At 47.1% G+C, this 21053-nt stretch overlaps 1 protein-coding gene across 4 annotated transcripts in view; it reads right to left on the bottom strand.

The window, feature by feature from the left end:
• The window catches only part of FARS2 (phenylalanyl-tRNA synthetase 2, mitochondrial), a 1040929-nt gene that overhangs the window by 590446 nt on the left and 429430 nt on the right, over positions 1-21053 (bottom strand). For all 4 annotated transcript variants that reach the window (XM_063923085.1, XM_063923087.1, XM_063923086.1 and 1 more), the window contains one exon: positions 6426-6557. In XM_063923085.1, the coding sequence (XP_063779155.1) occupies positions 6426-6557 (132 nt within the window). The remainder of the gene's footprint in view (positions 1-6425; positions 6558-21053) is intronic.

Here is a 21053-nt window from a genome sequence, read left to right as displayed (position 1 = left end):
ATGCTCTATAGTTAATAATATACTGTCCCTATCCAGGGTATCAATATTTTCAGTCAGGGAATCCGACCAAGCCACTCCAGCGCTGCACATCCAGGCTGAGGCGATCGCTGGTCGCAGTATAACACCGGTATGTGTGTATATACCTTTTAAGATATTTTCCAGCCTTCTATCAGCTGGTTCCTTGAGAGCGGCCGTATCAGGAGACGGTAACGCCACTTGTTTTGATAAGCGTGTGAGCGCCTTATCTACCCTAGGGGGTGTTTCCCAACGTGCCCTGACCTCTGGCGGGAAAGGGTATAGTGCCAATAATTTATTAGAAATCAGCAGTTTTTTATCAGGGGAAACCCACGCTTTATCACACACCTCATTTAATTCATCTGACTCAGGAAAAACCACTGGTAGTTTTTTCACACCCCACATAATACCCTTTTTTGTGGTACTTGTAGTGTCAGAAATGTTCAATGCCTCCTTCATTGCCGTGATCATGTAACGTGTGGCCCTACTGGACATTACGTTTGTCTCGTCACCGTCGACACTGGATTCAGTATCCGTGTCTGGGTCTGTGTCGACCATCTGAGGTAACGGGCGTTTTAGCGCCCCTGATGGTGTCTGAGACGCCTGAACAGGCACTAATTGATTTGTCGGCTGTCTCATGTCGTCAACAGTTTTTTGCAAAGTGCTGACATTGTCACGTAATTCTTTAATTACTACCATCCAGTCAGGTGTCGACTCCCTAGGGGGTGACATCACTAACACAGGCAACTGCTCTGCTTCCACATCATTTTCCTCCTCATACATGTCGACACAATCGTACCGACACCCAGCACACACACAGGGAATGCTCTGATAGAGGACAGGACCCCACTAGCCCTTTGGGGAGACAGAGGAAGAGTTTGCCAGCACACACCAGAGCGCTATATATATATATATACAGGGATAACCTTATATAAGTGTTACTCCCTGTTATAGCTGCTGTATTTATATATTAGCTGCCAATAGTGCCCCCCTCTCTGTTTTACCCTGTTTCTGTAGTGCAGGACTGCAGGGGAGAGTCAGGGAGCCGTCCTTCCAGCGGAGCTGTGAAAGAAAATGGCGCTTGTGTGCTGAGGAGAAAGGCTCCGCCCCCTTCACGGCGGCCTTTTCTCCCGCTTTTTTCAGGAAACTGGCAGGGGATAAATGCATCCATATAGCCCAGGAGCTATATGTGATGCATTTTTTTTAGCCATATAAGGTTTTTATATCGTTTTTATTGCGTCTCAGGGCGCTCCCCCCCAGCGCCCTGCACCCTCAGTGACCGGAGTGTGAAGTGTGCTGAGAGCAATGGCGCACAGCTGCAGTGCTGTGCGCTACCTTATTTGAAGACAGGAATGTCTTCTGCCGCCGCTTTCTCCTGACCTCTTCGCTCTTCTGGCTCTGTAAGGGGGCCGGCGGCGCGGCTCCGGGACCCATCCAGGCTGAACCTGTGATCGTCCCTCTGGAGCTAATGTCCAGTAGCCAAGAAGCCCAATCCACTCTGCAGTCAGGTGAGTTCGCTTCTTCTCCCCTTAGTCCCACGATGCAGTGAGCCTGTTGCCAGCAGGACTCACTGAAAATAAAAAACCTATTTAAACTTTTACTTCTAAGCAGCTCAGGAGAGCCACCTAGCTTGCATCCTTCTCGTTCGGGCACAAAAATCTAACTGAGGCTTGGAGGAGGGTCATAGGGGGAGGAGCCAGTGCACACCAGCTAGTCTAAAGCTTTTACTTTTTGTGCCCAGTCTCCTGCGGAGCCGCTATTCCCCATGGTCCTTACGGAGTTCCCAGCATCCACTAGGACGTCAGAGAAACTACAGGTAGTTTTTTCTCACCAAACATAATACCCTTTTTTGTGGTACCTGGGGTATTATCAGAAATGTGTAATACATTTTTCATTGCCTCAATCATGTAACGGGTGGACCTATTGGAGGGTACACTAGTCTCATCGTCGTCGACACTGGAGTCGGTATCCGTGTCGACATCTGTGTCTGTCACCTGAGGTAGCGGGCGTTTTAAAGCCCCTGATGACATTTGAGATGCTGGAACAGGCACAAGCTGAGTAGCCGGCTGTCCTATGTCGTCAAACCTTTTGTGTAAGGAGTCAACACTGTCACGTAATTCCTTCCATAAGTCCATCCACACAGGTGTCGACCCCGCAGGGGGTGACATCACATTCACAGGCATTTGCTCCGCCTCCACATCATTTTCCTCATCATACATGTCGACACAGCAGTACCGACACACAGCACACACACAGGGAATGCTCCAACAGAGGACAGGACCCCACAAAGCCCTTTGGGGAGACAGAGGGAGAGTATGCCAGCAAACACCAGAGCGCTATATACCACAGGGATATCACCTATAAAGAGTGTTTTCCCTTATAGCTGCATATATATATTATACTGCGCCTAAATTTGTGCCCCCCCCTCTCTTTTTTACCCTTTCTGTAGTGCAGGACTGCAGGGGAGAGCCAGGGAGCGATCCTTCCAGCGGAGCTGTGAGGGAAAATGGCGCCAGTGTGCTGAGGGAGATGGCTCCGCCCCTTTTTCGGCTGGCTTTCTCCCGCTATTTTAATAATTCTGGCAGGGGTTAATATACACCTATATAGCCCCTGGGGCTATAGATGGTGTCAGTTTGCCAGCCAAGGTGCTTTTTATTGCTGCTCAGGGCGCCCCCCCCCCAGCGCCCTGCACTCATCAGTGACCGCAGTGTGTGGTGTGCATGAGGAGCAATGGCGCACAGCTGCAGTGCTGTGCGCTACCTTGGAGAAGACAGAAGTCTTCAGCCGCCGATTTTCCGGACCTTCTTGCTTCTGGCTCTGTAAGGGGGACGGCGGCGCGGCTCCGGGAACGGACGACGAGGTCGGGTCCTGTGTGCGATCCCTCTGGAGCTAATGGTGTCCAGTAGCCTAAGAAGCCCAAGCTACCACCAGTTAGGTAGGTTCGCTTCTTCTCCCCTTAGTCCCTCGCTGCAGTGAGCCTGTTGCCAGCAGGTCTCACTGTAAAATAAAAATCCTAAACTATACTTTCTTTCTAGGAGCTCAGGAGAGCCCCTAGTGTGCATCCAGCTCGGCCGGGCACAGAAATCTAACTGAGGCTTGGAGGAGGGTCATAGGGGGAGGAGCCAGTGCACACCAGATAGTCCTAAATCTTTCTTTAGATGTGCCCAGTCTCCTGCGGAGCCGTCTATTCCCCATGGTCCTTACGGAGTTCCCAGCATCCACTAGGACGTCAGAGAAAAAAGGTTTAGAGAGAAAACCTGACCTGCACCCATGCCCTGGTGATCTAGTGGGATCACCTGTACTGCCACAATGTCCATCGCCAGTGCGCACGGCCCGCCTCCCACCGGCCACGCCGGATCGCGATAAAGTGCGGGTCCCGCGAGCGGGACCCACTTACCTCCTCCCGAAGTGCGGCCACGCGATCCCGGAGAGCCCCAGCCGTGTGTGACTAACTTGGAAGAAAACTGGAGCCTCCTGCTGTAGGTACCCGGCAACCAGGGCACGGGAGTGTACAGCGCCGCTGGGGGAGAGATGGAGCTGCAGCAGGCAATGTCTACTGACATCCAGCACAATCTGTGCCTCTGCTGCAGCCCTTGTAGTCTTCTTTTTTCCTCAGAAAAAGCCTTTTATAGAACTGCTGTGAGCAGCTCTTCCTGTCACATGCTTGCACTGCAAGCACCAACTACAAAACTGGGCTGGTTAACAAAACTGAGCTCCAGTGCACGGAGGCGGGGTGATATAGGAGGCGGCACTATGCATCTTGGGAAGAAGGTCAAAGCTTTTGAGCCTGTTGGTGCTTCGGATCAAGATCCTACTCTACACCCCTATGTCTATCCTTGTGGAGCCCAGTGTACCCCGCAGCAGAAAGTGAAGCGCTGTGAATACTTTTCGGATGCACTGTATTAGCAACTACAGGTGATTCAGAGGCATATGTATCTGAGCTACTTGCGGCTTTCTGGGTGTAGCTGGGCAGAAACTTAGTGTTAACACACAGGCTAAGTGTTCTGTGAGCGTACCGTGATTGTGTAGGCGGAATTGTAGGCTATTCAGTTGAGTGCACCCAGAGATTCATCTGAATTCAGTTGGAACTCTCTCCTCAAGTATACGGCGGGAGCAAGTTTACTGTTAACGATGTTAGCTACTTCCATTAGTGGATGTATAGGGCTGGTGTGCAACATTTATTTCCACGCAACACATCTGCAGCTCACTTGCATCCAACTCTGAATCAGTCCTTTAAATTTATGTTCCACTTATATTAAACTTGCTCAGCTAACCTTTATTTATTTTTAGTACATTTTTACCTTCAAAGTGATGTCCAAGGACCAAAAATAGTTGTCCTTGTTTGGCCCTTATGACCACTTGACCTCGAGACCCCTGTTCTAGGTAAAGAAAATCCACCAAGATCGCAGTATAACACAAACATACAAATGTATTACATATTTCAAACTTTACAAGTGTGAAAAAGAAAACAAAAAAACTCCAATTACGTCTTACTGCAGAGAAAAAAGCTGAAATCTATCAGGACAAAAGAAAGAACAATTTCACATGATGGCAGAGAAAGGAAGCAAGGCTCAAGCACAGAGCCACCATTGCTTTGGTCAGACTTAAAGGTTACAAAGCCAGATGCACAATAAGCAATGCTAATACATACTGGGGCACGGTGAACATAAGGCTGCACAAAGTGCAAACACAAAATCACGTTAGTACGGCCACAATAGATGAATGGCATAAAAAACAAATCATTTCCAAACACCATATGTTTGACAGTTTATATCATCTGGAACAGAAAGTCATGAATGCATTTGTATACATCATAATTGAAAATGGTAATATAAATCCCACAATTTATATTGAATTTAAATATTTGCATATATTTAAGTGAATCTGTGCCTACGAAACACCTGTACCATTAGTTATACCCACACTTAATGCAAATAAGGACATTGATGTTATTAGTCAGCGTAAATATTAGAACTTCCACGTTTGTGTGTTTCAAATAATTCAATAACTTTCATAGGCAAAGTTACAGACATGTCCGCACAATAATAGTGGATGTGCTAACAGTGACGTTGCACAGGCCTCTGGGGCTGGCACCATCGCTGCCCCGGGATACGGCCATTAGGTCGTTAACACTAGGGTCGACCGTCATTAGGTCGACCACTAATGGTCGACATGGTCACTAGGTCGACATACATTTCAATTTTTTTTTTATTTTTTTACCTTTTTCATACTTTACGATCCACGTGGACTACAACTGGGAATAGCATCATCGCCCGAAACTCGTGAGCCATGCGAGGGGACACAATGCACTAATTGTGGTTCCCTGTCACTTTACGAAGAAAAAGACACCAAAAAAAGTAAAAAAAACCCTCATATTGACCTTTTTCCATATCGACCTTGTTCATGTCAACCTAGTGACCATGTCGACCTAATGCATGTCGATCAATAGTGGTCGACCTAATGACCCATATCCGCTGCCCCATGGTACCCGCATGTGGCTTGCAGGTGTTTGGAACAGCACTTTGTAGCCAGTAGTGCGACTGCAAAGCTACCTAGGGTGTCCAGGGGATGCTCTGGACAGGCACCCTGCAGCCTATGGAGTCCTTATGGCAGAGCTACGCCCCCTAGGTGTGGCATTAATGATGTCACACCCCACTGCCACCTTGTTAGAGCGCTGCAAGGCCTCGCTCTATAGGAGTTACAATGAGGAAAATGTATAGCAGTGCTAAAATAGCATGAATATGTGTTATACAAGTACAGTATAAAAAGATGCACAGAGATGCTGCTTCTTTTGGAAGTGTTGCAGTCATGTCGAAAATAAGTTGCTGAAAGTGTTTGAGTACAAATAATTTTAAACCAGTCACACAGGAGGCCATACTCAAGATTTGATATTGCATCTAAAGACACTCCCAGGCAGTAATACAGCAATACAGCATCTATAGACATTGCGAGTAAGCCTCTCAGTTCTGGTAGATTCAAATGCATAGTTGTACACCCAGTAAGTGCTTTGTAGTATCATTAGCAGGGCCAGACTGGCCATCTGGCACTTCTTGCAAATGCCAGAAGGGAAGATGGCCTGTTGGGCTGGTCCAGGCACACAGAGAGGCAGGATGGGTGCGCATAGCGCAACTTCCGGCTCTCTATTTTGCCTGCCCCCTCGCTCAACATGCCTGTCTGTAAGAAAGATGGAGACATGCCATATGTCCACGCACCCGGATTCGCAACACATTCCTGTGAGCAGTGTCCGCGCCCCCTGTAACATGCACGCCACAAATAAATGCCAGGGCCGAAAAGCTGCCCCAATCCTTCCCTGATCATTAGTATTAAGAAGCAACAGATGTGACTGCGACAAAAGATATGAGAACTGCGTCAGACACAGAATCAGTCCTGGCAAGCCTTGTTTTTCTTACCTGAATTCACCAGCTGCTGTTCCATGACTCCACACCCCAGGACTTCCATCCACTCTCCTTGAAATTCGATCTCCATCTCAAATGACGGGTGAGTAAAGGGAAAGTGGCAATCTACCCACCTAATTTTCAGTCCTGAAAAAGAGTAAAGAAATAGCCATAATTCAAGGGAAAACAAACCTTTTTTTTTAACCAAATATATTAATAATTGTTGAGTCTACTCTAATCTAAAAAGTATTTTGTCATATATTGCTAGCACTAGACATGAACACATATGACATGAAAATGTGATGATACTGTAGTACAAAAATAGGATTTTAATTACATACCGGTCAGGGATGGTTCTAGCCCTTGTGGCGCCCCGGGTGAAAAATAGGGGCATGGCTTCATTCAGGGGCATGGTCAGTTACACCCCCTGTAGAGATGTGCCCCATGTACAGTAGTGCCGCTTACAAACAAAAAAATAAAATAAAATTGAATACTTACGATCCCCGCTCCTGATTCCTGACTGCTGCAGACCTCCGCCGGCGCCGCTACTCTCCTCGGATCTATGGGAGAGACGTCTCTCCCATAGCACAGCATAGATAGACACTAGAGGTCAATTATGACCCCTAGCGTCTGTGCCAGACCCACAATGATGTGCGGTGCGCGATGACGTCATCGCGCACCGCACAGCAAAGGTCCTCTCCACGAAGGGAAACTAGACGGGTAGCGTCTAGTTCCCTTCACAACGGCGGGCACTGCCAAACAGTAGCGGATCTTGCCATGGTGCGGTGCCCTCCGGATGGCGCCGGCGTCCTCCGGAAGGCGGCGCCCCGGGTAAAAGTCCTGCTTGCCTGTGGCAAGATCCACTACTGATACCGGTAAATCCTTTTCTCGTAGTCCATAGAGGATACTGGGTTCCATTTTGTACCATGGGGTATAGACGGGTCCACTAGGAGCCATGGGCACTTTAAGAATTTGATAGTGTGGGCTAGCTCCTCCCTCTATGCCCCTCCTACCAAACTCAGTCTAGGAAACTGTGCCCGAGGAGACAAACATACTTTGAGAGAAGGATATAAAAGGATAGTGGTTCCGAACCAGCACACACAAACAAGAGGAAAGCTACACTAACCCAACTTGAAACAGGAACTGCAACAGCTAAACCAACCATACTTAACCAAGTAACAGTGCAGGAAAAACGAAGCACCGGGCAGGCGCCCAGTATCCTCTACGGACTAAGAGAAAGGGATTTACCGGTAGGTAATGAAAATCCTATTTTCTCTCACGTCCTAGAGGATACTGGTGTTCCATTTAGTACCATGGGGATGTACCAAAGCTCCCAAACCGGGTGGGAAAGTGCTGAGGTTCCTGCAGAACTGATTGACCAAACTGAAGGTCATCAGAGGCCAAAGTAGCGAACTTGTAGAACTTAGCAAATGTGTTCGAACCCGACCAAGTAGCTGCTCGGCAGAGCTGTAATGCCGAGACACCGCGGGCAGCCGCCCAAGAAGAACCCACCGACCTAGTAGAGTGGGCCTGTACAGATCTTGGAATCGGCAATCCTGCCGTGGAAAAAGCATGCTAGATAGAGAGCCTGATCCAGCGTGCAACTGACTGCTTAGAAGCAGGACACCCAATCTTATTGGGATCAAACAGTGCATCCGATTTTCTGTGATGAGCTGTTCTCTTTACCGACAACTTCAAAGCCCTTCCAAAGACTTTGAAGTAGCAGAGGTGTCGGTAATCACCGGAACCACAATAGGTTGGTTGTTTTGAAACGCCGACACCACTTTAAGAAGAAATTGCTGACGAGTGCTGAGTTCAGTTCCATCCTCATGGAAAACTGAATAGGGCTTGTCTTGTGAGACAACGCCTCCAGCTCCGACACACGCCTCTCTAAAGCCAAGGCCAACAGTGTGATGGTCTTCCACATAATATATTTTATGTTTACTTTCGGTAATGGCTCAAACAGTCCGACTGGAGGAATTGCCGCACCAACTTGAGATACTAAGGTGCCGTGGGAGGCACCAAGGGAGGTTGGATGTTAAGAACACCTTTCAAGAACGTCTGGACCTCAGGGAGAGAAGCCAATTGTTTCTGAAAGAAAATGTATAAGGCCGAAATCTGGACTTTTATGGAGCCCAGCCGGAGGCCCACATCCACACCCGACTGCAGAAAAAGTAGGAAATGTCCCAGATGAAATTCCACCGCAGAATATTTTCTGCTCTCACACAAGAAACATATTTCTGCCAAATACAGTAGTAATATTTAAATGTTACCCCCTTCCTGGCTTGGATCATAGTCGGAATAACCTTGTCAGGGATCCCACTGCTGACTAGAATCAGCAGTTCAACTTCCATGCAACGTAGCCATGGTAAGTCTTGATAGACGAATGGGCCCTTTTGCAGAAGATCCTTGCGAAGAGGTAGAGACCACGGATCTTCAAGAAGCATCTCCAGAAGGTCCACATACCAGGGTCCTTCTTGGCCAGTCCAGAGCAATGAGTATTGCTTGAACCTTTTCCCTTTTTATTCTTTTGAGAATTCTTGGGATCAGAGGAAGTGGAGGAAACACGTACACCATCGGACCCATAGAGTCGTAAGAGTGTCTACCGCCACTGCCTGTGGGTCTCCTGACCTGGAACAATATCGCTTGAGCTTCTTGTTGAGATGAGAGGCCATCATGTTGATTTGTGGATATCCCCATCGATGTGTAAAGCACCTGAACACTTCCGTGTGAAGGCTCCACTCCCCCGGGTGCAGGTCGTGTCTGCTGAGGAAGTCTGCTTCCCAGTTGTCTACTCCCAGAATGAAGACAGCTGACAATGCCACAGCGTGTTTTTCTGCCCAGAGGATAATTCTTGACACCTCTGACATTGCTGCTCTGCTTTTCATTCCGCCCTGTCGGTTTATGTACGTTACTGCCGTCACATTGTCCGACTGGACCTGAATGGCCTGAGGCCTGCAGAAGGGCGCTGTATATGGCCCTGAGTTCCAGAATGTTGTTTGGAAGGACGACTTCCTGACTTGACCATCATCCTTGAAACTGCACCCCCTGGGTGACTGCTCCCCAACTTCTGAGGCTTGCGTCTGTGGTTAACAATCCAATTCTGAATTCCGAACCTCCGATCCTCGAGGAGGTGAGTAATCTGTAGCCACCACAGAAGGGAGATCCTGGCTTTTGGCGACAGATGGGTCCTCTGGTGCATGCGAAGATGCGATCCGGACCATTTGTCCACCAGATCGAGGTGGAAGGGTCTTGCATGAAACCTACCATATTGAAGTGCCTCGTAAGAGGCCACCATTTTCCCCAGAAAGCAAATGCATAAATGCACCGATATCCGGGTGGGCATCAGGACATCCCGAACCATTGACTGGATTACTAATGCCTTTTCCAACGGAAGGACCACCTTCTGCGACTCTGTGTCCAGTATCATTCCCAGGAATGGAAACAGTTGTGTCGGCTCTAGGTGAGATTTCGAAAGGTTCAGAATCCACCCGTGATCCTGGTCAGAAGATCGTCCAGGTACGGAATTATGTTCACTCCCTGTTTGCCATCACCTTGGTAAGCACACTTGGTGCCATGGAGAGACCAAATTGTAGGGCCTGGAACTGGTAGTGACAGATAAGCCTGATGAGGCGGCCAGATCGAAATGTGAAGGTATGCATCCTTGATATCCAGAGACACTAGGAATTCCCCCTCCTCCAGACCTGAGATCAACGCTCTCAGAGACTCCATATTGAATTTGAACACTCTTAAGTACGGGTTCAATGACTGGAGGTTCAGAATCGGCCTTTCTGAACCATCTGGTTTCGGTACTACAAACAAAGTTGGAATAGTACCCCTTTTTTTTTGCTAATGAAGAGGAACTGTGACAATGACTGAGTCAGTACCAGTTTTTGAATGGCATCCTGTATAGTTACACTTGCCTCTTGTGAAACTGGTAAGCCTGAGTTGAAGAATCTGTGAGGGGGGAACTTCTGGAACTCCAGTCTGTAACCCTGGGAAATAAGATCTATGACCCAGGGATCCTGGCACGAACTTGTCCAGCTGTGACTAAAGAATTTTAGCCGGGCTCCCACCTGCCAGTCTTCCAGGCATCACGGTCCACCGTCATGCTGAAGGCTTTGAGGAAGCAGAGCCTGAGCTCTGTTCCTGAGAACCGGCAGTTACTGGTTTGCGTAGTTTACCTCTTGAGCCTCTGGTGGCTGTAGGCCCTTAAACTTGGCTGTAAGAAAGGACTGTAAATTTGAAGCTGAGTAAGCTTTCCTGGCTGGGGGAGCTGCGGAAGGAAGATATGTAGACTTACCCGCAGTAGCTTTGGAGATCCATTTGTCTAGTTTGTCTCCAAATAAGGCCTCTCCTGTGAATGGTAGACCTTCCACGCACTTCCTGGAGTCCGCATCAGTAGTCCACTGGCGTAGCCACAAGCCTTTGTGTGCTGACACTGCCACAGCAGTGGTGCGTGCATTAAGCAAGCCTATCTCTTTTATGGCTTCCACCATGAAGTTCGCAGAGTCCTGTATATATTGCAGGAGTAAAACAATCTCCCCCCTAGGTAAGGAACCTAACCCCTCAATTAGGTTACCTAACCATTAAGCAATGGCTTTTGTAATCCACGCACATGCGATAGTGGGTCTCTGGGCCACCCCAACAGCTGTGTATGAGGATTTGAGTGTAGTCTCAATTTTATGATCAGCCGTGTCTTTTAGAGAGGCTGCACCAGGGACAGGCAATACTATTTTCCGTGACAGCCTGGACACGGATGCATCCACTATCGGTGGATGTTCCCATTTTTTCCTATCCTCAGGAGGAAAAGGACAAGATGAGAGTAACTTTTTAGGGATTTGAAATTTCCTATCGGGATTAACCCATGTTTTTTCAAACAGGGTATTCAATTCCTTTTACACAGGAAAACGACTTAGGACTTCTTTTTTACATTAAAATAAGATTCCTCATACTCCTCATCTTATCAGGAATTTGCAGGACGTCTCTGATAGTTTCTATAAGAGCTGGTATTCCCTGTGACAGAGCAGCATCCCACCCTTCTGTATCCACACCCCCCTCCTCCATGTCTGACCCTTCAGCGTCAGAGTCAGACTGCAGGACATGGGAAAGAGTTCGCTTTTGTGGACAAATGGTAGGGGACTGAGAAGCTGGCTTGGGGACTGAGTCTTTGTTCATAACTCATCCACAGACTGTCTTAAGTATTGCATCTCTTTCTCATTGCGGGACAATGTATTAGAAATATTGGAAATCATTCCTGTAATGTAATCCAGCCATGCTGGTTTAGCCCCGCCTGAGATGGTGCACTACACTGAGTACACAGTAGTGAGCTCCCTGGGGAAGAGGAACACTCTGCCGTACATGAAACACACTCTTTGCCTGACATATTGTAAATGTGACAGCACACACACACAGGAAAGGTTAAAAACACAATTAACCCACAAAGTGCCCTTCCAGGAAGACACAGAGGTATTTGGAGCCAGCACACAGTGCCCTTATTGCTAATGCCAAGCTTAAACGGGTCGTAGACTATGGGGGTCATTTCGAGTTGATCGTAGCTGTGCTAAATTTAGCACAGCTACGATCGTAAACTCAGACATGCGGGGGGACGCATGTATCTGTGGAGTAACTCCCGGCCAGCGCAGCTCCTGCGGCTGGCCGGGAGTTGTGTCTCGCTGCCGCTGTGCACCCCCCCAACGGTCCGGCCACGCCTGCGTTGGCCGGACCGCGCCTACTAAACGGCAGCTTAACGCCGCCTTCAGCCCCCTCCCGCCCAGCAACCGCCTCTGTCTCAGAGGCGATCGCTGGGCACCGACGACTGCCATGCGCCGGCGCACTGCGTCACCAGTGCATGCGCAGTTCCGACCTGATCGTTGCGCTGCGACAAACTGCAGCGAGCGATCGGGTCGGAATGACCCCATAAGTACCCAGATTGGGGACTTCGTACACTAATAATCGCTCCCCCCTGCTATGACCCCCTGGTACCGCTGAGGTAATCCGGAGTCACACCGGAGAAGCTGCGCGTCCCTGTCAGTCAGTGTCTGTGTCCACTGCAGAGGGTAAAATGGCGCTGGAGAGCTGCTGGATCCTCTCATAGTGAAGCCCCGACCCTTCAATGGCGCGCAATCTTCATGCTTTTTTTATACTGGCTGAGGTAATTTGTGCTTGAAATGGAGACAGAACCGTTTTAAGGCTTGGTTTGCCAGTGTGGGTACTGTGTACGGTGTACTGAGACGCAGTTGTGCACTGAGTCTGGAGACTCAACCCGCACCGGTAAGAAGCCGTGTGCCTCCGTACCCTCATCCCGCCATAATGGCTGGAGACCCACTAACCGGGATGCCGGCTTAGGACTCAGCACTCTTCTTTCTTCTGGCTCTGTTAGGGGTGGCGGCATGCTACGGAAATGTACGCTCGCCGTGGTGGGGCTTGCGAATAGTTCCCTCAGGAGCTAGTGTCCTGTCAGCAGGGAACGCGACCATTAACCCTTCAAGAGGTTGGGCCGTCCCGTCACCCTAAGTCCCACGAAGCAGGCAGGCTGGTGCCATCCAGTCCTGCCTGGAAATAACAAACAGAAAAATAAATGCAGAAAACTCTTCAGGAGCTTCCATAAGTGTTACCGGCTCCTCCGCGCAAATTTTCTAAACTGAGTCTGGAAGGAGGGGCATAGAGGGAGGAGCCAGCCCACACTATCAAAGTCTTAAAGTGTCCATGGCTCCTAGTGGACCCGTCTATACCCCATGGTACTAAATGGAACTCCAGTATACTGTAGGACGTAAGAGAAATAGTACTCTTTGAAACAGGATGCGGTTAACATGCTGCCTCTCGGGAACTCAGCAGTCGGAGTGGCGACGTCGGAATACCGACAGCCACAGAATGGCGATGCCAGAATCCTGACATGCTTAGGAGACTGATGCCGGAATCTTGATGTTGGCATCCCCACCGTAAGTATGGCGGGCGGGTTAGTGTTAGGCTGCGGGGAGAGGGGGTTAGGGTTTAGTCACCACTGGGGGGAAGGGGGGCGGGGTTAGGGTTAGGCACTAAGGGGGGAGGGTTAGGGGGTAGAGGAGAGGGGGTAACTGTCTTGCCACCCCCTTCGGTATTTCAATTATAGGGATGCCAGCGTCAGAATTCTGACCACCGACATCCTGGGTGCCGGCAAATCATACTAAATCCTTTCAAACTGAGAATACCTGGTAACTACTATGAGTATTCTTATTTTAAAGCTTCACATTTTAGAATATACTACCTTAATAAATAGTACTGTAGGCATTTATTGTCAACAGTCGTGTAATACAATTGGTAAATACATAAATAAATAAATAATTTTGTGCGCAACACAGATGTCAAAATAAACAGAAAATGCACAGAATATTTTGGATGTACACAAATAACACAATATAATGCATACACTAGAATGCAGATTTACTTAATTCCAGAGAGGAATACTGAAAAAAACCTACTGCTGAATTCTTATGTTTTACAATTACTTTAAAGGTGTCGATGAATGAAAAATAAAATCAGCAATAATATCTACATTAGTAAAATGTACAGTATATACTCATTTTATTACAGGGTAATGCCATTCACTCTACGATACTACACAAACCACAATATTTACCTAGCCAGTATTTACCCTGCACAGAAACAATATAACCCACCCAAATCTAACTCTCTCTGCACATGTTATATCTGCCCTCCCTACAGTGCACATGGGGGGTCATTCCGACCCGATCGCTTGCTGCAGTTTGTCGCAGCGCAGCGATTGGGTCAGAACTGCGCATGGCAGTCGTCGTTGCCTAGCAATCACCTCTGAGACAGAGGCGGTCGCTGGGCGTGAGGGGGCTAAACGTCGGCGTTAAGCCGCCGTTTAGGGGGCACGGTCCGGCCAACGCAGGCGTGGCCGGACCGTTGGGGGGGGCGGGCCGCGGCGGCTGCGTGACGTCTCACGCAGCCGCTGAGGCCAGCGGCAGCGACGAACAAGAAATACTATGCTATGCGATACTTTTGTATTTCTGCGGGGCGGCGGCACTGACATGCGGGGCGGACTAGCGCTGTGCTGGGCATCCCCCCGCATGTCAGGGAAGATGATCATAGCTGTGCTAAATTTAGCACAGCTACGATCAACTCGGAATGACCCCCATGGTTTTGTCCATTTGCTAACAAATTTGCTACTGAAATCAGGTCTAAATTAGGCCCAGTATACGGAGCACAACAGAACTTGTATTAGCACTTCATATACAGATTCAGAGACTCAGTCGCAGACAATATATAAGTGTCATATATCAGCACAGTCTCCTCGTGTGTACAAGTCACATTGTGTTGTGACTAAAGCCCCATACACACTAGACGAGATTTTGAAAGATCTCGCTCAGAATGGCCGATCTGAGCGAGATCTTTCACAATCTTGTCCAGTGTGTACACTCAATGTCGTTAACGATGCACACGAGGGAGGTCCTCATTAACGACAGCCATGTTGCCGATGTAGTATGGACATCGTTCCCGCCGCCATCGCTGCATGTCCTGTCCGCATTGGCAAGTGTGTATGCACTTGCCAATGCCGGCAACCGCCGCCAATATCGGCGTCGGCAAGGATCGGGTAGTGAGTATGAGACTTAAGATGCACTTTTCAGTAGAAAAGACACCCAATGCTAGAAGATTCTCACGTGACCTGGCATGCCAAGATGGGCTGTTTAGCGTGACTGCAGCAAGATGAATGAGGGTACATTTGTATGTTTCCAAAGCAATAACTTTTCTATACACTGTATGATATATATTTTTTATTTCAGAATATTTCAGCTCTGAAGACGTAATGTCTGGATATGCTGCAGCTTCCAGTGAGAGCTGGGTATCAGTTTTCTTACATTTTGTGCTCATTAACATCCTTATGCCTGTTTATCGTAAAAATGTAATAATCCCAGAACATGATAGGTCCTGTGTAACATTTATTTGATACATCAGTCAAGCATTAAAGTAATGTGTGTTCATTTGGGCACTTGCTCCAACTAGGCTTCTGGTCCTGTAGCTAGGGGGAAAATAAATGGATACCTGCAGTTTTAACAATTAAGAAAAAATACAAGAATATAAAAACAATTCTTCTTCATCTGTCACAGAGACAAATCACTGGTCTCTGTGCTGTATAAAACAAGACATTCTGTTATATATAATGGAGTGGTCATGTGGCTTTAGCTCCACATTTCTTTCAGGTTTAAGGCGTTTAATCAATTTTAAAAGGTCACGTTGTATATACTGTATATAATCTAATAAAACTCAAATTACACGAAGCTCTCCACCACACAATAACATTATCAATAACCACATGAGGGAAAACATTCATTTAAAATATTTCAAATAATACTGTAATGTAAGATAACGATTATTGGAAATAATTGTTCAGTTTCTTTTACTTTTGGATCTTTTATGTTTTGTATTATCCCCCATAGAGACACTGACATATCTATAAAGGGTGCAGTGTGTGCAGTGCACACTGGCCACCAGGGGGCCCATTTTGCACACCTTGCACCCATTTTTTCAATACTTACCCTCCGGAGTGCCATGTCAGCAGTAGCAGAGCTGTAGAAACCACAGGAAAAATGGCGCGGGGGCCCAATTTCCCGGCGTTTTTGCGCATACACAGTAGGAAAATCCATGGGAAAATGACCGCCTCGCCATTTTACCTGAGACCTGCACATACACACTAGACTCTGGGACAGCGCTAGGGTCTCCTTGTGAGCCTAGTGCCCAGAGTCTAATACTCTGCTGGTTAGAGAGGAGGTGGCCCGGACGGAGATTACACACGAGTCTCCTCCTCCCTTGATGGACCCCTGCATGGAGATGATTGTGATTGTGCATGATGTTTTGGAAAGAATGCAGCAGTAACAATGGTAGCCTGGTAAAATTATTTGTGAATATGAAAAACAGTCAACTTCTGCCGTGGCTTATTTAATTTGCAGATTTGTCATCAGGAATCTGCTTTATAATGGCTAATGTTGCTCTCAATCGCCTTTGATAGATCATTTGCTATTCTTTTTAGCATAGGAATATTTTTTTTTTTAGTGATCCTAAATAATAAATAAATGACTTTGAAGTTAGAAGGACTGCACTGCATGTTTGACAGATTTGCTGCCAGTACGTATAGCAAGCAAACAAGTTGTTTTCATTTGGATTCTAATTTGCTTATTTTCTTTCATTTTTAGGATAAAGGTAAATTGGAAAAAAAAATATTTCAAGATGTAAAGAGCACAAATCCAAAAGTGAAAAAAAAAAAAGGTGGGGTTTCAATAAATGTGTTAACTATGAGCCATAAATAGGATTTTAATTACCTTTTCTCGTAGCCCGTAGAGGATGCTGGGGTCCACATTAGTACCATAGGGTATAGACGGGTCCACTAGGAGCCATTTGCACTTTAAGAGTTTGAGAGTGTGGGCTGGCTCCTCCCTCTATGCCCCTCCTACCAGATTCAGTCTAGAAACTGTGCCCGAGGAGACGTACATCTTCGAGAGAAGGATTTTACACAGATAGTGGCGAGATTCACACCAGCTCACACACACAAGGCAAATCAAGCTAACTAGCTTGAAACACAGCAACGGCTGAAATATTACTTACCAAGTAACAATGCAGTACTCAACTAAAAACAAAGTTGTACTGAACCAGACAACCACTGCAGGGAAACGGAGCACTGGGCGGGCGCCCAGCATCCTATACGGACTATGAGAAAAGGATTTATCGGTAGGTAAATAAAAACAGGATTTTGATACCTACCAGTAAATCCTTTTCTCCTAGTCCGTAGAGGATGCTGGGGTTCACTTCATGACCATGGGGTATAGACGGCACAGTATCCAACAGCACGTCCTTGGCGGCTCCCACTGCATCACCGCGAGTGAGCGGTTCATGGTTTGGATCCATACTCCTTTGATTGCCATCCCGAGTGTCCAGTCCACTGTTATTCACTGCTCCTCTCAACTTCCTCGGTGCCGCAGCTTAGCGGTGTGGGCAGCCGGCGCCCACTAACAGAAAGGAATTATCGATCAACTGTATTTCAGCAGAGGCTGGGGTAAGCACAACACTAGACTGTCAAAATAGCGGTTTAAGCTTAATTGTCACCGTGCTGTGCATTGAACTGCGCTTATTAAAGCTGCCCGAGAAAAGCCTCTTAAATATTGAATGATAATACTGGGAGCAGAAAGTTGTTAAGTGGACAATACAAATGTGAACTGCTTACTATATTTACACTACGGATGGACTTTCAAATCTTCAAAACATCTAATGAGCTCATATGTCCAAATAGCCCACATGTGGAGCTTTCTTTAAGGAGCTTCCTATAATTACAAGTGCTATATTACCATCTGAAGCACAGGTGGTTACATTGTTTCAGGGGAGCTTTTTGAGTGTGCTATTCATTTGCTACTATTTTAAATCTAAGCTATTAATGTTTGGTACATAATATTAGTTATTTTTTCAAGTCACAGGATACTTGCTTTTATTCACTATATTGTGATAAATATTTTTTAATAAATTGTATAATACAGGTTGAGTATCCCTTATCCAAAATGCTTGGGACCAGAGGTATTTTGGATATCGGATTTTTCCGCATTTTGGAATAATTGCATACCATAATGAGATATTGTGGCAATGGGACCTAAATCTAAGCACAGAATGCATTTATGTTTCATATACACCTTATACACACAGGCTGAAGGTCATTTAATACAATATTTTTTATAACTTTGTGCATTAAACAAAGTGTGTCTACATTCACACAATTCATTTATGTTTCATATACACCTTATATACACAGTCTGAAGGTCATTTAATACAATATTTTTAATAACTGTGTGTATTAAACAAAGTTTGTGTACATTGAGCCATCAAAAAACAAAAGTTTCACTATCTCACTCTCGCTCAAAAAAGTCCGTATTTCGGATTATTCCGTATTTCGGATTTTTGGATATGGGATACTCAACCTGTACTTTCAACGACAGCGCTTCTCTGTGTTCTTTACTATTTTTATGACATTTTTTGAGGCTCAGCACCTCAATTTGTGAAGCTGCAGTCAGTGATAAGTATTCATATATTTGTCTCATAGCCATTTTACTAGCGCTCATTTGTTTTATTTTCCTTGTGCATTTTAGAATCTCAGATAAGCCTGGTGAGGAGGATAAATGGGAACATGCAGGTGAGCATCCTTTATGTCTACAGACACCATGTAGTCCCCCTCCTCCAGACTGGAAATCACTGCCCTCAGTGATTCCATTTTGAACTTGAATCGTTTCAAGTAGAGATTCAGATTTTTTAGGTTTAGGATCGGTCTGACCGAACCGTCCAGCTTCGGAACTACAAAAAGGCTTGAATAAAACCCCTCCCCTTGTTGTGACAAAGGTACCAGGGACTATGACCTGATCCTGGCATAATTTTTGGATTGCCGCTGTTACTGCTTCACTTTCCGAAAGAGAAGCTGGCAAGGTAGATTTGAAAAATCGGCATAGGGGAACGTCTTGAAACTCCAGCTTGTATCCCTGGGACACTATTTGCAACACCCAGGGATCCAGGCCAGACAGAATCCAACCTTGGCTGAACAGTTTGAGACATGCCCCCACCCGAGCGGCCTCCAGCAAAGGAGCCCCAGCATCATGCTGAAGATTTGTCAGAAGTAGGGGTAGACTTCTGCTCCTGGGAACCTGAAGCCGCTGTGGACTTCTTTCCCTTTCCCCTACCTGCAAAGAAGGGGGAACCTCTCCCTTTTTTGTATTTATTGGGCCAAGAGGACTGCATGTGCGGGTGATATGTCTATTTTGTCGGTGCAGGCGCAGAGGGCAAAAATGTTGACTTACCTGCGGTAGCCGCCGAGACTAATGCATTCAGTCCATCGCCAAATAAGGCCTCACCTTTATATGGGAGAGCCTCCACATTTCTTTTGGAATCTGCATCCGCGTTCCACTGGCGAATCCACAACGCCCGCCGAGCCGATACTGCCATGGTAGCGGCTTGTGAACTCAAGAGTCCAATATCTTTCATCGCTTCTAGCATGTATGCGGCAGCGTCTTTGATATTCCCTAACTTAAGGAGTATCTCATCTTTATCAATCGTGTCAATTTCTGATGACACGCTTTCTGAACATTTTTCAATAGCCCGACTCACCCACGCGCAAGCAATTGTGGGCCTGAGCAGAGTACCATTGGCAACAGAAATGGATTTCAATGTAGTTTCCATCTTTCTGTCTGCCGGCTTTTAGTGAAGCCGTGCCAGGTGCAGGGAGAATTACCTTCTTTGTCAACCTGGACTGTGCACTGTCTAACACAGGGGGTGACTCCCATTTTTTCCTGTCCTCCACCGGGAAAGGATAAGCTATCTGAATTCTCTTGGGAATACGAAATTTCTTTTTGGGATTCACCCACATCCCTTCAAAGAGAGTATTAAGCTCGTGGGAAGGAGGGAAAGTGACCTTGTATTTCTTTTCTTTATAGAAATAAGCCTTCTCTTGAGGTACAGGAGTGGCTTCCGTGACTTCCAGAACTTCCCTTATAGCTACAATCATATATTGTGTATTTTTTGCCAATTTCTGATCTATTTCTCTGGAGTCACTATCGTCGATACAAGAATCAGTGTCCGTGTCGGTATCAGTATTCACAATATTAGCAAATTGTCTCTTATGTGACCCAGAGGGGTCGCCTGCGGATGGAAGAACAGATCCCTGAAAAATCACATCCTCCACAGATTTTCTCCAGCACTCAGCATGAGATTCAGACTTATCTAATCTCCTATTGATATGATGCATACTATCACGTATTTCTTTCACCCATGCAGGCTCTTGGTGTGCCGGCAGCGCCACCACATTACACTTCTGTGTCCCTAAAATAGTTTCCTCCGGGGAGGAACTCACTGCCTCTGACATGTCTTACACACGTGTACAACACACACACAGACACACTGGGACTTATTGGGGACAAACCCAGAGTAAAATCTGTCAGAGGGACACAGTTTAGGAGCAGCCAGTTCACATCCCCAGCGCCAGTATCTAATGCCTGTGAACACAGAATGCCCACTGACATGCATCGCTTTTTACACAGTAAAAACACACTTGTAAAGCACCAAATTCGTTTGTGCCCCCCCGTTTTGCACCCTGATACTTGTAGTCAGAAGTGAAGGAGGACCAGCGATGTCTCTGCAGCCTGAGGAGAAAATGGCGCTGAGCAGTGTGCTGGCTGCCTGAGGAAGAAGCTCCGCCCCCACAATGGCGCGTTTTTACCTCAGAAACGTTTCATAATATTTATACTGGCGGGGGTAGGGCTGTGCCTGGGCATCTTATGCCCCCTTTTTGCCAGTTTCTAGAGGTGTCTTTGCTGCCCAGGGTGCCCGCCCCCTCCCCCCCCAGCGGCCTGCACCCTGCAGTGCCTGTGTGTGTGGGCAGCAATGGCGCACTGCGCTCCTGCCAGCCGCGCTGTACCTCAGCCATCACTTTACTTGGTAGAAGATCTATCTTTTTCTACTCACCTGTCTTCTGACTTCTGGCTCTGTGAGGGGGGTGACGGCGTGCTGTGGGAGTGAGCATCTAGACACGGCTAGCGTTCAGTACCCTTCAAGAGCTAATGGTGTCCTGTCAGCCAGAAGCAGAGCCATGAAACTCTTCAGGAAGTTGGTTCATACTCC

This window comes from Pseudophryne corroboree, chromosome 5 (assembly GCF_028390025.1).
Source record: "Pseudophryne corroboree isolate aPseCor3 chromosome 5, aPseCor3.hap2, whole genome shotgun sequence".
Taxonomy (NCBI): Eukaryota; Metazoa; Chordata; class Amphibia; order Anura; family Myobatrachidae; genus Pseudophryne; species Pseudophryne corroboree.
Note: the sequence above shows the minus strand (reverse complement) of the source record. Positions and strands in the feature narration are given on the sequence as shown.